Source organism: Parasteatoda tepidariorum, chromosome 8 (assembly GCF_982258835.1).
Source record: "Parasteatoda tepidariorum strain Cologne lab strain chromosome 8, Ptep-v5.0, whole genome shotgun sequence".
NCBI classification, from domain to species: domain Eukaryota; kingdom Metazoa; phylum Arthropoda; class Arachnida; order Araneae; family Theridiidae; genus Parasteatoda; species Parasteatoda tepidariorum.
Window position 1 is genome coordinate 77,969,105 of NC_141762.1, and position 13,890 is coordinate 77,982,994.

The window sequence follows — 13,890 nt, forward strand, 5'->3', positions numbered from 1 at the left end:
GACAAGGACTTTAATAGATTTTATACCACTTTCTAATTACAACTATGTTTCTGTTACTTTTTTCTAAACTTCTTTGATTTTAAAATATATATATATATTATTATTAGAAAAAACGCGTGTTAAGCATACCGAAATTTATAGCTAGTATTTCGTCTCATGAAAATTAGAAAAGAATAAAATAAAAATTTAATAATTTTATATATATATACACGAGAACAGGATAAATAAAATAATAAATTCTAAAAAGACAATCCTATTGAAGAAAAATATATATCTTTTGGAGAGAATTTCGAGGCAACGCTATCAACATTATTATACTTGTTATTTTAGCCGCATTGCAATCACGCCAATAGCGCGAGAAAGATCAACCAATGGGAACTACAAACTTCCCTTCTGTGCTGCACTGTTTTTCCCCGGTTCCTATATTCTATCTAATTCAAAAGGTGGTAACGAAACCTACCCTCATATCACAGAAACAAACAGGAAACTACGCACTAAGCTATTTCAACTTTTGATTTTAATAGTTTAATCTCATTGAGAAATTATATTATTGTGCCGAATTTTTTGGCGTAGAATTTTTTCTTGCTAATTTTTGATTAAAACATTTAAGTAATAAAAATAAAGACATCGTTCGACACCTTTCTTATAAACACGTGTTTGACTTTATAATTTCAAATAATTTAGCATGGTTATTATTAAAATATTTGTTAATATATTTATATTACTTAGATTTTTTCAAAAAAAAAATCACTGATTTCAATTAACGAGTTTTTTCTTCTTTCTAATGTGTAACTATTAATCATTTTTATGTAAAATTTCGTGCAACTTAATTATTATTAATCATGTAAGTAAAATAAAACCTGTTTACTTCTTTTTTTGTGGCAAAAAAGCTGTTTTCAACTTTCTAGATCATTAGAAATTTGAACCATTATTTCAATTATTGTATAATTTTAATCATTTGAAGCATCATTTTTTTTTAAATTTGATTTATTTAACTTTTGAAATCGTAACCTCTTGACAAAAAATTTAAAGATTTTATAGTTCTTATTTAGTTACAGAAATTTTTTAACTGCAATTTTTATTACTTACACCTGCAAATTTAATGTGGTTTAAGAAGAAATGCATTATATATATATATAAATATCTTACTGTGTTAAAAAAAAATACACAATAACTTAGAAATTTTAAAAATAATTTAGAAAATTTTAACTGTGCAAAGTATCAGGAATGATTTTATAACCAACTGTGTTTTTTGTTTTATCAACTTTGTGACAAAAATTCTTTTCAATGCGTAGTTTTTTTCATTAAGTAACAAGAGGTGAAGCTAGTAAAAGAATATTTTTATGTGTTGCAATTTTTCAGTCTGAAAAATTTACTCTTGAAGCTTAACTAAATTTAAAGATAGAGTAATAAAAAGTATTATTAGGTTGATATTTTAATTATCTGAAATCTTGAAGGGAAAAACAAAATTTTTAAATAGTTTCTAATGTATCAATTGAACAAGGTAGTATTGGACTGTATGAGTAACTCTGGAAGTTTAAAAAATGCTTTCTAATGCAATATTTTGCTTATACGCTTTAAGATTACTTTATGATTTCTCTTAAAACTTATTTTCAATCTACAGTAATAAAATAAAATCATATGATTTTGTGAGAATTAACATTTTTTCATTTTAAAGTAAAAAATCGAACATGTGACGTTTATTATTAAATATATTTATTCAAACTATTAGCAGATATTATAATATGGACCCAAGACCTAAATATTCTGGAAATAAAATGGATCCTGGGAGACGCATGGCGCAGTTAGGTTTGTACAAATGTATTTAGAATCATTTTATGAATTTGCATTAAAATTCAATTATAACATAAATTTAATATTCTTTTTTAGCTCTTAGACAAGCAATAAGCTCCAAGTTAAGTTTAACATCTTCATTTAAAAGAGAATATGACAAAAAAAAGAAAGATAAATGGAAAAGTAAGTAATTAATTTATTTTTATTTAAAAGTAGTTATGTCTTTCTATTTTGTTTTCTTTAATAATAATTTTGTGATAGTTATAGGGAAATTTTCCATATTGATACCTACACCGAAATAGTCAGTAATAAACTTTAAGAAGAAATTACCGTCTGTGACAAACTTAAAAAGCGTAACTTTTAGTTGCTTTGGGGAAGCTAAAATATTTTTTTGAAGAAAAAAAATATTGAGCATCTTTCTACTAAAAAAATTAGTATAAGGGAAATTAGAATATAATTACTATATATTATTATTGTTATAATAAAATTAAACATTATTTGGTATTTAAAATTGAATTCTGTTGCAACATGCATGCTTATATGTTCACGGGGCCACACTTAGGGGTGAACGAACTAGGCAACCCCCAGAGCCTTGTTAAATTTTTTTATTCTCCCTGTACTTTCTTGCAACATTGAGATTTTTTCTTTAATTCTTGATAAATTACACTCTTTGTTTTATCACTTTCCCAGTAGAAAAGGCTATCTCATAGCCAATTATTGTGGCATGTGTAAGCATGTTAATAGTCCTTGCCACTGGGGGTTATGAAAAGTTGTTGGCATTGTCATCTTGCTATTTAATTACTGCCCATGAATCAAGGTTTCTAGTTTCAAGAAAGATAGTGAAAACTATAGTAAAACAACCTTACAGTACAAAAACAATTTTACGGATGCTATGCCAAATTTTATGATTTCTTATTGTTACTGTAACCATTACTACTGCAGAAAGTTCATTTTCAAATCTGAAACTGATAAAAACATATTTCAAATCAGTGATAACTAATGCCTGCCTTCCATCTTAGGCACTCATTTTTATCGATAGTGATCTATCTTGAGAATGACTTTTTTTAACACACAATTTTACTGCTCAAAAAGCTAAAAAAATCACATTATATTTAACTTATCCATATTTGTAAAAAATATATTTTTCTCCTTATATTTGCTAGATCTTGGATATATTTTTCCTATTCCTGAGACATATTATTCAAATTATTTCAATTTATGTTTCAAAATCTGTCTAATTTCATTTCAGTTAAAGATTCTTTATATCAGGAGTGTAATTTTTAAAATAATAGCATGAATTTAACTTTTATGTCATGGAAATTAATTATAATAAAAATTTCCATTTTTGTCCATTTGTCAGTGTGTGTAGTGCAATCTCCAAGAACTGCTGCAGATAATGTCAAGAAAAAATAAAAAAAATGTGGTTGGCAAGATTAAAAAAAACATTTTACTTTAAAAAAAAATATTTATATGATTCATTATTACTTTTTTAAAACCATTGAATTATGTAGAAAACTTTATCTTATGTGTATATACTTAAAGGTGTGATAATTGATATCAAGTCTTATTGGCAATAAATGTTTTATTCCTATAATGAGGAATATGTTAATAAATTAAAAAACAAAATAAGATTTTTTTTTTTTTTTTTTTTACTGTTCAAGAACTAGAACTTAAATGTAGATAAAAATGCAACTTTGAAATAATAATATTTCAGTACTCTTTTCATGTCATTTTCATATTTTAATGTGCTGATAATCATATGTAGAATAATTTACTGTTTCACTGTTACTAAATATATTTTAATTATACCCATTTTATTTTATACATATTTATTTTAATTCAAGTAATTTTAAATTGTATTAAATATGAGGATAATATGTATGTATATATACTTGTAATTAAAGAATAAAGCCTTCTCCTGCTAAGAATAATTTAATTTAAAAATGTTCTCTGATCTAAATTAATTTACTTTTCATTTAGCAAATTCATTCTCTGTCTTTACAATTATTTAAAGTTTTGAGTTTGATACATAAAAGCAACTAACTTTATTTATTCAGTAATTAGTTTGTCATAATTAAATAATAATATTAACCTTATTATTGTTGATGGTATTAAAAATTTTAGTTGCAGTATTGTTATTAAATAATATAAAGTATTATTTATACATATTATCGGAGATAATCGTTAAACAAGAAGTGAATTTTAAAAAATATCTCATTGAAATTAAAGAAATCCAATACCTAATATATATATTTTTAAATGAAACATGATTTTGATCAACTCTAATAAAATGCCTCAATGTTTCGCTTTGGACTGCTAAAACCCAAAGCTTGCCTTTGTATTGTACAACAGAATCCTATATGTTTTTTGATATTCTTGAAAATTCCAATGTATTACAAGTATTATTAAAATATCAAAAGGCTCTAAAAATATTTTTTTAAACCTTTAGCTGAGAAAATTATTTTTAAACATTTCATAGATATTTTTATTGTTTGTTGCATTAAAAAGTTAATTTTTTTTTAAATTATAAAACTTTATAGTTACATCAATGCATCATTATTTTAGATAAAATGGATAATTTTCAAGAACAAGGTTTGAAAGCCTGCTTAGTTCCACCAGAGGTTAGTTTAAATTATCTTATTTTAAGTTTGTATAAGATTTATTTTAAAATTAACAGAATAATACAACATATGTTTTTATGTAACAGATAAAAACATATATTTCGCAATGTATAGTTTTATGGCAGATGAGCGAATCAAATTTTTTGATCACGAAGTAATGAAAAATAGGTAAGTTTATTTTAGAGAAAGTCGAAACTCATACTTGATGACATACAGACTACTGTAAGGCAAAAATGAAAGGAAGCATAAATCAGTGTGTTTATTTAGGATTTTTACATTTAGGTCTGATTTTTTTATTATACTTTGTTCAATAAAAACTGATAGCAAAAGTGAACTAAGTAATCTAGTGCTTAGCCCTGTGGCAGAATCGTGGCGACATTGTCGCAGAACGATATGGAGTTCTTGCAGAAAGAGTTTTTCCTTTGAGAAGTAAAAAATTTTATATTTTCTTTTTTGAAGAAATTTTAGAAAAATTTTATCTTTTCATCATAACTATATTCAAAAGATGCCTTTCTTGTGCATCTGAGTGGGAAAAAAATGCTTGTGATTTTTCTATTACCATTTGAGAATAATGAAGTAAAAAATTTGGTTTTCTCTTCTACAGAAAGTTTCATTCTATTTTTTTATTTTTTCTGCAGTTATTAGTTTTAATTTCCACATAGCTCTTAAAATCCTATATTTTTAATACGATACTATTTATTACAACAGCTGAATCTTGAAATGAAAACACGCATTTAGTAAACCTTTTTTGAAGAGTTCGATTCGCATGATTTCGCCGTTGATCTTTTTTTCGGTAGTTAGTGCTGCAGATTCCTTTTCTTTTTAAATGCGATGATTTACAAAATGTGAAAAAAGAAATAATTAGTGTGTATTTCCCCTAAAAAATGCGAGAATATCACCCAAAATATTAGAATAAAAAAATGTTACGTATTCAAATAAAAAAATTACTTTATTTAAAAAGTTTCTTTTTTTTAAAAGTTCACTAATTACTTTAAATTAGTAGCATGTATATTTGTTATTTTTCAAGAAATCAAGAACATTTTGGAAATTCCTTCGTAAAATAACTTCCAAATAGCGAAGGTAATTTCCTATTTAACGAATTTTCTATATAACGATCTTATTATCGGGATTTAGAGACTTCGTTAAATAGAGGTCCGGCTGTATCTTGTAGAAAGATATTATTAGTATCAGAGAGGTATGTCGCAGAAGACCCAAAAACATTCTGCCACAGGGGTGCTTAGCAATACCTTTGGCTGACTATTTCCTAAGCTGTGAGAAACAGCATTTATCTGACTAGAAGTCAATAAAAAATGAATTAATTACCCACTCAGTAAAGAATCAGCAGTTGTACGTATTGTTGGTGATATAAAGCAAACCTTTAATTTTGTTTCTGGTATCAACTCGTGGTGAACAGAATATAGTATTGAATACAAAAATTGATGCATGAATATCAAATGAAAAAGAGATTGGTTCAATAAAACAAGGTAAATGCATTGTCATAAAATGACTATAAGTTATTTATTTCCAATCATTCTGAGGTGGCAAGCTTATTAAATTTAAAATTTCTGACATTTATTAATTGTTTTTCTTTTTATTGTATTGATTGCAGTGGAAAGCTAGTGCAGAGGTAAAAACAGAGCTGTGTGGTATCAAATCTGTTAAATTTTATTCATTATCTTTGACGCTTAAATGCATTACCGTGCCTCAATTAGTATTGCAATGCCAAAAATTTATTCATATGCATTCTTTCCATGGGTGCAAGTCTTCCATACCCAGGACGGATTTCCGTCTTTCGAAAATGTCCGCGGACAGAAGTAAGACGGAGACAAGACTGACTCGAAGACGGAAATCGGATGTTTTTTTTCTTCTGCCCTTAAAAATATTTTTTAGGTCTACGTTATTGGTCTACTTTCTTATGTCCTGTTGTTATTTTATCAAAAGACAGATGAATAAATATTTTTTGTACAGTATTTAAACTTGATGTATTATGACAAAGCTTTCTTAGATAGTTTGCATTAGTCGAGGGGGTATTGTGTATGTTAGGTATTTCAGTCAAAAAAATTTCAGTCTTGGCCTTTTTTCCAACTTGCACCCATGATTCTTTCTAACTAAGTCAAGAATGTAAGTTGGAAAAAAAAAATTCCTCTGACTGGTACTTAACATTTTTAAAAAAATGACATTATACAAAACATGAAACTCAAAAATCAAATAACAAAACTCATACTTAACTTATAGTATTCTTCAGAAATCTAAAAAAACAGCATCTTTGTAAAAAAAAAATATGTATATATCTGTATACATGAAAGAAATAGTAAACACTACTTTATTATGTTTGCGATTTTTGTTTATTTATTTATTTAGATAGCTGAAATCATGAGAAAGGTTGAAGAACATAAAACAAACATTAACACCATTGAAAGAAAAATCACATCTGAATGCAACAAAGTACCAAAAGGTAGAGGCAGAGGTAAACCACTTTCAAGCCATTCCAAATTTTCTGGTGCTTATAGCAAAGGTTTGGAAGCTTCCCATTACAATGGCGATATGCAGGATTTCTCTAATAGAGATCCTGTTAAAAAGGTGAAAAAATAGAGAAATTTTTAATAATTTCTTTGCTCTTAAACTGTCTAAAAAACTAATCCTTTGTGGTGATATTTCCTCATTATTTATCTTTTCTCCCACTGTTTTTGGTATCAGACTCAGTTATAATATTACTTTGAGTATGTTATTCCGTGACTGCATTATAGCTAGTTCTGTTTAAATTTAAATGCCATTAAATTCTATGCCGAGAGGTGCATTTTTGCTTAAAAAATACTTATTTAAAGTTAAAAAAAAGATCCTCTAGTTTATTTTTTAAACAAATTTCTGAAATTATAAAAATTTAAGTTTTGGCATAAGAATTATATTGTGAAACAGTGCCTGGAGAAATGATTCACATGAAATGCAGGACAATTACTACTAACCAAAAATTTTAAAGTTGCCTAAATATTATGCTCTAAATGTTTATTGCGTCTAATTTCAATCGTCATTAAATCGTCAGATTAACATCGTCAGTTGTTCTGTATCTGTGTAAATGTATATGTTTTTTTTTTTAAAGTTTTTTTTCACATGCAAGTCAAAGGTTAAACTACATACACAGCTATTATATACATTTTCTTCATCTAGGGATAACAATAGCCAAATATTTTTTTGATTTTGCATTTCATTCATATGGCTTCCACTCACAATCAAAATATTTTTTTCTGGTGGTTGTGATGTGGAGCAAACTTAATTTCTGTAAATCATCTATCTTAACTTAACCAATTGTCTATTTAACCTTTATATTTGTTTAAATTATTTATATGTAGTGCTGGATGAAATTTTAATTGTTACCTCTAAGAAAAATATTTCCTGAAACTATGGAAAATCTATTATAGTTGAAGGGTGGGAAAATATAATCTTATGCTATTCAAAGCATAAGTATAATTTTTGTGTTTATAATTTATTTATTTATTCATTTAGATTACTGATATCATGAAGATTGGAGAAAGTAAAACAAGCGTTAAGGAAACTGAAAGAAAAGCGTCATCGCAAAATGACCAAGTTTCAAAAGGCAGGGGAAGAGGCAGAGGCAAGCCACCCTCAAAACAGCCTGGAGTATCCAATGTGTTCGGTAAAAAATCTGAAACATTCATCGTGCCATCCACTCGACTATTACATCAACTTTCTTCATCCAGTGAAAATGACATTCCAAAAGCTTTCACTCCTTTATATTCTGACTTTGCTGCTTGCAACACAAAAACTTCATTGGAGTCAGATATTCTAAAAACTAATTTCAAGCATAAATCTCAGATCTCTATTTTATCAGCTAGTGGTGATGACTTTCTTAACTTGTCACATATGAATGAAATTAGACAAAAGAACTTGTGTCACAGTGACACACACTTATCTGCTATCAGTGATCAAGGATATTCCTCATCCTCTAGCTTGTTTTTTAGGGATAACAAATTTTCTAATTTGATGCCAACTAGAGATTTTAGTTTGCAAAAAAGTGAGAATTCGTTTATCCTTGACAAACAAATATCTATTGCAAGTGATCAAGGTTACTCCTCATCCTCCAGTGTATTTATTAATGACAACAATATTAGTTTGAAAGAAAAAGAGAATTTATTTATTCATTCTAGTGATCAAAAATATTTTATTTCTCCTTCTTTGAAAGATACCATTCCAGAACTAGATACTTCTATCAAAGTTTGTGATAACAATGAAGCAATATCATTAAAGCAGAATGAAAATAATTTCATCTTGCCTTTTCACTCTCGATATAATTCTAGTGAAAATAAAGTAACTGATTTATTTACGGGTCAATCCAAATCTTGTATTGAAGAAAATAATTTGCGAAAATTTAATGCTACTCAAAATGATAGTCATTATTCATTACAAACGATTTCAAATCAGTTTCCAATTCCTGCCAATCTTAAAGGTGTTTTTTATGATAATGATGAGAGTGAATCTGATCTAGAAATTTCAAATGTCAAAAGTGATAACACGTATTTTTCACACTGTGAGGAAATAGAACCCGAAGACAAGTATATCGATGAGTTGATTGACTCATTTATTGATAAGCCTATTGACTTATCAACTGGTGATTCAGAAGACCAGTACATAGATGAGTTGATTGACTCATTCATTGATAAGTCTGATAAAAATGTTAATAATTTAATGGACTCTTTTATTGGCAATCCAGAAGATGAGTATATAGACGATTTGATTGATTCATTTATTGGTAAAAAATCCAATGTTTTGAATGAAAAAACTAATGAAGAAAATACAAATGTAAATTTTTCAAAAGAATCATTTTTAGCTGATTCCTGTGATATTTTGTCTCTGTTATCTCTTGGGAAATAACAAAGAGCAATATGCAAATCAAAAATTCTAAACACTTATGTCAAAACATTGACTTTTATTTTCATATTGCATAGTTTCAGATTGAGGATATTCCTGTAATGGTATCTGCTTCTATCAACAACCATCATCAAGGTGCTTAAGTTTTTTTGTCGTTTCAAAAAATTTAAGAAAAGAAAAATTATGTTGTGGTTTGCCCAGGGGTGGTTACTAGCTATGCCCTTCTATTTGATCCCCTTTTGCGATATTTTGTTAGTTTCTTGCTGGCTAGTGCATGGTTATCACCAAAATTTGGTGACTATTTTTTATGTAAATTTAGTCCCTTCTGATCCAATGTATAAAACTCTTGATTCTTTGAAAAAAAATTTGTTTAGATTGTTGTAATAATTGTTAGATATGTTAAAGTTTATTTTTATCTCAATAAAATCAGGGATGTTCAACTCTTTTCTGTTACAATATTCTATGTTGAGGGCTATTATTAACATAAAGCTGTATTCATAAATGTAGGGTGTATTTGAATTATTTTTGAAAGTAATATGAATGTCCAAAAAATGTGCAACTAGTTTTCTTTACTCTGATGCTATAACACCTACAAATATTTATTTGTGGGTGTGTAGTTACCTAGTGGCAGAATTACGGCGACATTGCCACAGAACGTTAAGAGTTTTTGCAAAAAGATTTTTCATTAGGGAAGGAAAAATTTTGGTTTTCCTTTCTCAGAGGTGATTGTGAGCCCAAGTCAAAATTCCGGAAAATTTCTTGAGTTTAAAAAAAAAAAAAAAAAAAAAAACAGTTTAAATTGAAAAAATTTGAACAAGGTTTTTTCTTCCTTTTTCTCAATATTTCGTAGTTTACTTAAAATATATTTAAAATTTTACATATACCTATACCATTTACACATGCCTATGATGACCTGGAGAAGTAATTAAAATTTACAAATATGTCTTTCTTTCTTGAGTTTATGATTATAACTATTTGCTGATAAAACTATTGCTGTGTTTCACGTTTGAAAATTTGATTTCGGGAAACTTCTGTGATCAATGATTTTTTTAAACGTCTGGACCTTCGATCTCCGGAAACTTCCGGATCACGGTTAGCGGAAATCCGGATTTTTTCCGGAGCACAATCAGCCCTGCTTTCTGCATAATTTTTCCAAAACAATTTTTTTTTTCTTCTGCAGAATCTTTTTCAAAGATGTTTTTTTGCACACCAGGAAAGAAATAATTGTGATTTCTCTATTCTCATTTGAGATTTTTTTTAAAAAATCGGTATTGACTGGCTTCAGCCAGAATTTCAAATTAATAATATAAAATAAAAAAATTCAGAAATCGCGAAAGTTTAAAAGATAGATCGCTTTAGAAATGATATTCTTTCTTCCATTTTTTTCTTTTAAGAACACCATATTTTACATACACTTATTTGAGCATATCTTTTTAAAAGAGTGCTATTCGAGTGATTCATGATTTTTCTTGTGGGAGTTACTGCATGGATTTTACTATTTTTAATTTATGTACAAATTCTAATTTATTCAGGCATGAAAGTTTTCAGCTTTTACTCTGAATTCAGCTTTTTTCAAAGCTTTTTAAGCTCCATACATTTATTAATTTCATAATGTTTGATTGCGTTTATGTAGAATTCAGCTTTTTTTGCTAACTGGTACTTTCATCCCTGTTTATTATTGTTTAATTTATTTACAATTTTCAATTTGTGTATTAATTACAAAATTCGAAAGAAGAAATATTTAGTGCATTTTTCTGCATACAAAATGCGAGAATATTGCATACAGTATTAGAATTAAAAAAATATTACTTTTACAATTAAACTTTTTTATACATTTTTATTTATACTTTCTTCTGTAAACACAACATTTCTGCCACTTTAAATTAGTAATTGTTATAATTGAAAGTATCTTAAAGCAAAATATTAGTGCTAAGGAAATTAGTCGCAGAAAGCCTGAAAAAATTCTGCCACAGAGTGTAGTTATAAAATTGATAGACGTAGTTACAATAGAAGTCAAAAAGCTTTATCATAGGTTGAATCATCCATTGTTTCTGGGTCATAGGTTGAGTCATCCATAAATAAATATTACTAGTATTATTAAAACTATGCAAGCATAAAAATGTTTTATCATATGTAGTTAGCCCATTGTGCAGCTCTAGTGCGACGTAAATTAACAACAACAACAATCATATGTATGTTTTGAAAATAATAATTTTTTTTTAAACTTTCTTGTCCAATGTGCCTTCTAATATTTTAAGTATTTCTTTTAGATATAGACTTATATATTCTCCATTTCTCTTAACTCTTGAGAAAACCTTAACTTTTTTTAATGCATGTTTCTACTCCAGGCAATAGTTTTATTTTTTACATTTCTGACAAGTCACTGTGGAATGTCCTGTAACCAAGTCTAATGGGGTACTTACAAGTGACATCACTTGTGGGTGTCAAATCTGTATAGCTTCTGAATCATGGCATTTGTATATGCCATGATCAGCAGCCAATCAGGTTTGGTGCCCACATTTGACATTGCTTGCTGGTATTCAATTGAATCTGATTCAAAAATTTAATCAGCATGATAATAAAGCAAGCTTAATAAGCTGTAATGTTATCATGCCATGTAGTTTATACACAACCAGATTAACTGTTTTCTTCTCAAGTTGCAAGTATCCAATTAAAAGAGTTTAAATACTTAAATATGACATATCTCGTGGAGGCTTGCATAAGTACAGTAAAAATATTGTGTTTCTTGACTGATAATAAAACTGCCAATGAAAATTAGGATCAAAATAACTTTTGAAATAAGATGGACACATAGTTTGATAACAGACAGTCTCATAACTGTTTATTATGAAACTCTATTTCAGGTTGTTTATACTTATATGATCGTTAAATGAATGTTGTGAGTTGTCTAAAACTAGTTTTTCCATTTTTACACTTAACAATTTTTTTTTTTAGTATATACAATGACATTATACTTTGTTACAACTTAGCAATTTACTAACATAAAAAAAATTCGTTGAAATTTTGCTTTATTTGATCAATTTTTTATTAATATATAGTATAAGTTGAATGCATTTATATCTGTCATATTAAATTTCTGTAATTTATTGTTATTCAAGTTTTTCTATTTCTTTTTACTTTGTACCTTTCAGGTATAAAGTAAATCAGGATCACTGATCATTGTATGCTGTGAAATATGTCTTATATTGCTGCTGGGTATATTAAAATAATGCTCTGTGTGATAACAGTTTATTGTTTACAATTTGTGTTGTGTTCATGTTTTTATTTTCAATTCATTTTAATCAGTACTAACTGTGACACTTTCAGAATAAAATTGTGATAGTTGTTAACCTACCTGAGCTTGATTACCGGGGGTTAGCAGTAACGTGCTGTCTGTGATAAATGTAAAAAGAAAATTTTAAAATATCTAAATATTTTTCATTCTTGTTTAAAACAAATCCTGTTTTTTTTTTTTGCTCTTCCATGCATTGTGTGACTCACTAATGTATAATCTGTCTATTTCAAGATATTTAATATCATTATTATAATTTTATCGATTGACATATTATATACAAAAGACAACAACAAATCATTTTGCCACCCTGAACACCAATCAAGTAGTTTTTATGTTATCAGCTTAATTTTGATATGAAAATCATTAGAGAGTTAAAATGCCAAATAGGACAGTAGTCATGACATGTAACTTAAACTATTCTGTTATGTTATTGTAATTTGTATTCAAAATATTTTATTATAATTTTAGAAATTGACTTCATTTGACATGTTATATTAAAAAGATAGCAATAAATCATTTTGACACTCTGAGTTTTGCACTATAGTTCATGCTTCTATTTTCAAAATATTTCACTATTCATGTGTGTTATAAAATCAAAAAAATGCTCATTCAACTCTCTATTTTAGGCAATCAAACAGGTTTTGATCTTATCAGGGAAATTTTGATGTGATAATCATTGGAAACTTTAAGGACATCCTGACAATTCCTCCGATCTGGGTCTTTCCACGTTGGTTTATGCTAGCTTTAATAATAGCTTGCAACCCTCAATATATAAGTGAAGTTTTGTTTTTAAATTTGAATTCTAAAAGTATATATTCATTATAACTACAGAACACGCTGCAAATCCATTTTGTTTCCTTGTTTTTAGATGAGATTCTTCATTTTTAGATTTGTATGAAAACACTTGTTTTCATAGAATTTTCAACACTGTATAACAAATTTCCTCCGCTTGTTGAATAAAGGGGTTTTCATGATAACATTATAGAATTGATACCAAACATTAGCATAGTTCATACATTCATTAACAAACAGTTTTTTTTTTTTTTTTGACATTGAAAATTAACACTTTTTGATTGATTATCACAATTGAGTTTTTATTTCAATTCTGAGTATTGACTCAGATAATTAAGAAAACACAATGTTATGAAAGTCATAAGTGCAATAAGAAATTAACTGTTCTTAAAATGATAAACGCATAGGTAGTTTCTGTCATAAAAAATAAACCTACACGCATGCTTTTTTTTTTATCATCAGTTTGATCGGATCCTTGTTATTTTATAACCTAAACCACTTCAT

At 27.4% G+C, this 13,890-nt stretch overlaps 1 protein-coding gene across 7 annotated transcripts; it reads left to right on the forward strand.

Moving 5' to 3' along the window:
• Nucleotides 1-471: 471 nt before the first annotated feature.
• On the forward strand, nt 472-13,124 carry LOC107454942 (uncharacterized). 7 transcript variants are annotated; one of them, XM_016072305.4, is made up of 6 exons: nt 472-844; nt 1,733-1,809; nt 1,891-1,977; nt 4,360-4,415; nt 6,777-6,995; nt 7,917-13,124. In XM_016072305.4, the coding sequence occupies exons 2-6, from the start codon at nt 1,746-1,748 to the stop codon at nt 9,300-9,302; spliced, it is 1,812 nt and encodes a 603-aa protein (XP_015927791.1). In that variant the 5' UTR covers nt 472-844; nt 1,733-1,745; the 3' UTR covers nt 9,303-13,124. The 7 variants fall into 7 exon arrangements, with proteins under 7 accessions (XP_015927791.1, XP_015927796.1, XP_015927800.1 ...); XM_016072310.4 differs by having other exon boundaries at nt 492-688; XM_016072314.4 differs by having other exon boundaries at nt 497-844; nt 1,736-1,809.
• The last annotated feature ends 766 nt before the right edge of the window (nt 13,125-13,890 follow it).

What these genes read in the sequence shown, in the direction of transcription:
- LOC107454942 (XM_016072305.4), top strand. Translation starts at nt 1,746, where the DNA reads ATGGACCCAAGACCTAAATATTCTGGAAATAAAATGGATCCTGGGAGA. An exon ending in AAAGAAAGATAAATGGAAAA is followed by an intron (nt 1,978 to 4,359) that starts GTAAGTAATTAA and finishes TCATTATTTTAG; the next exon opens with ATAAAATGGATAATTTTCAA. An exon ending in CCTGCTTAGTTCCACCAGAG is followed by an intron (nt 4,416 to 6,776) that starts GTTAGTTTAAAT and finishes TTATTTATTTAG; the next exon opens with ATAGCTGAAATCATGAGAAA.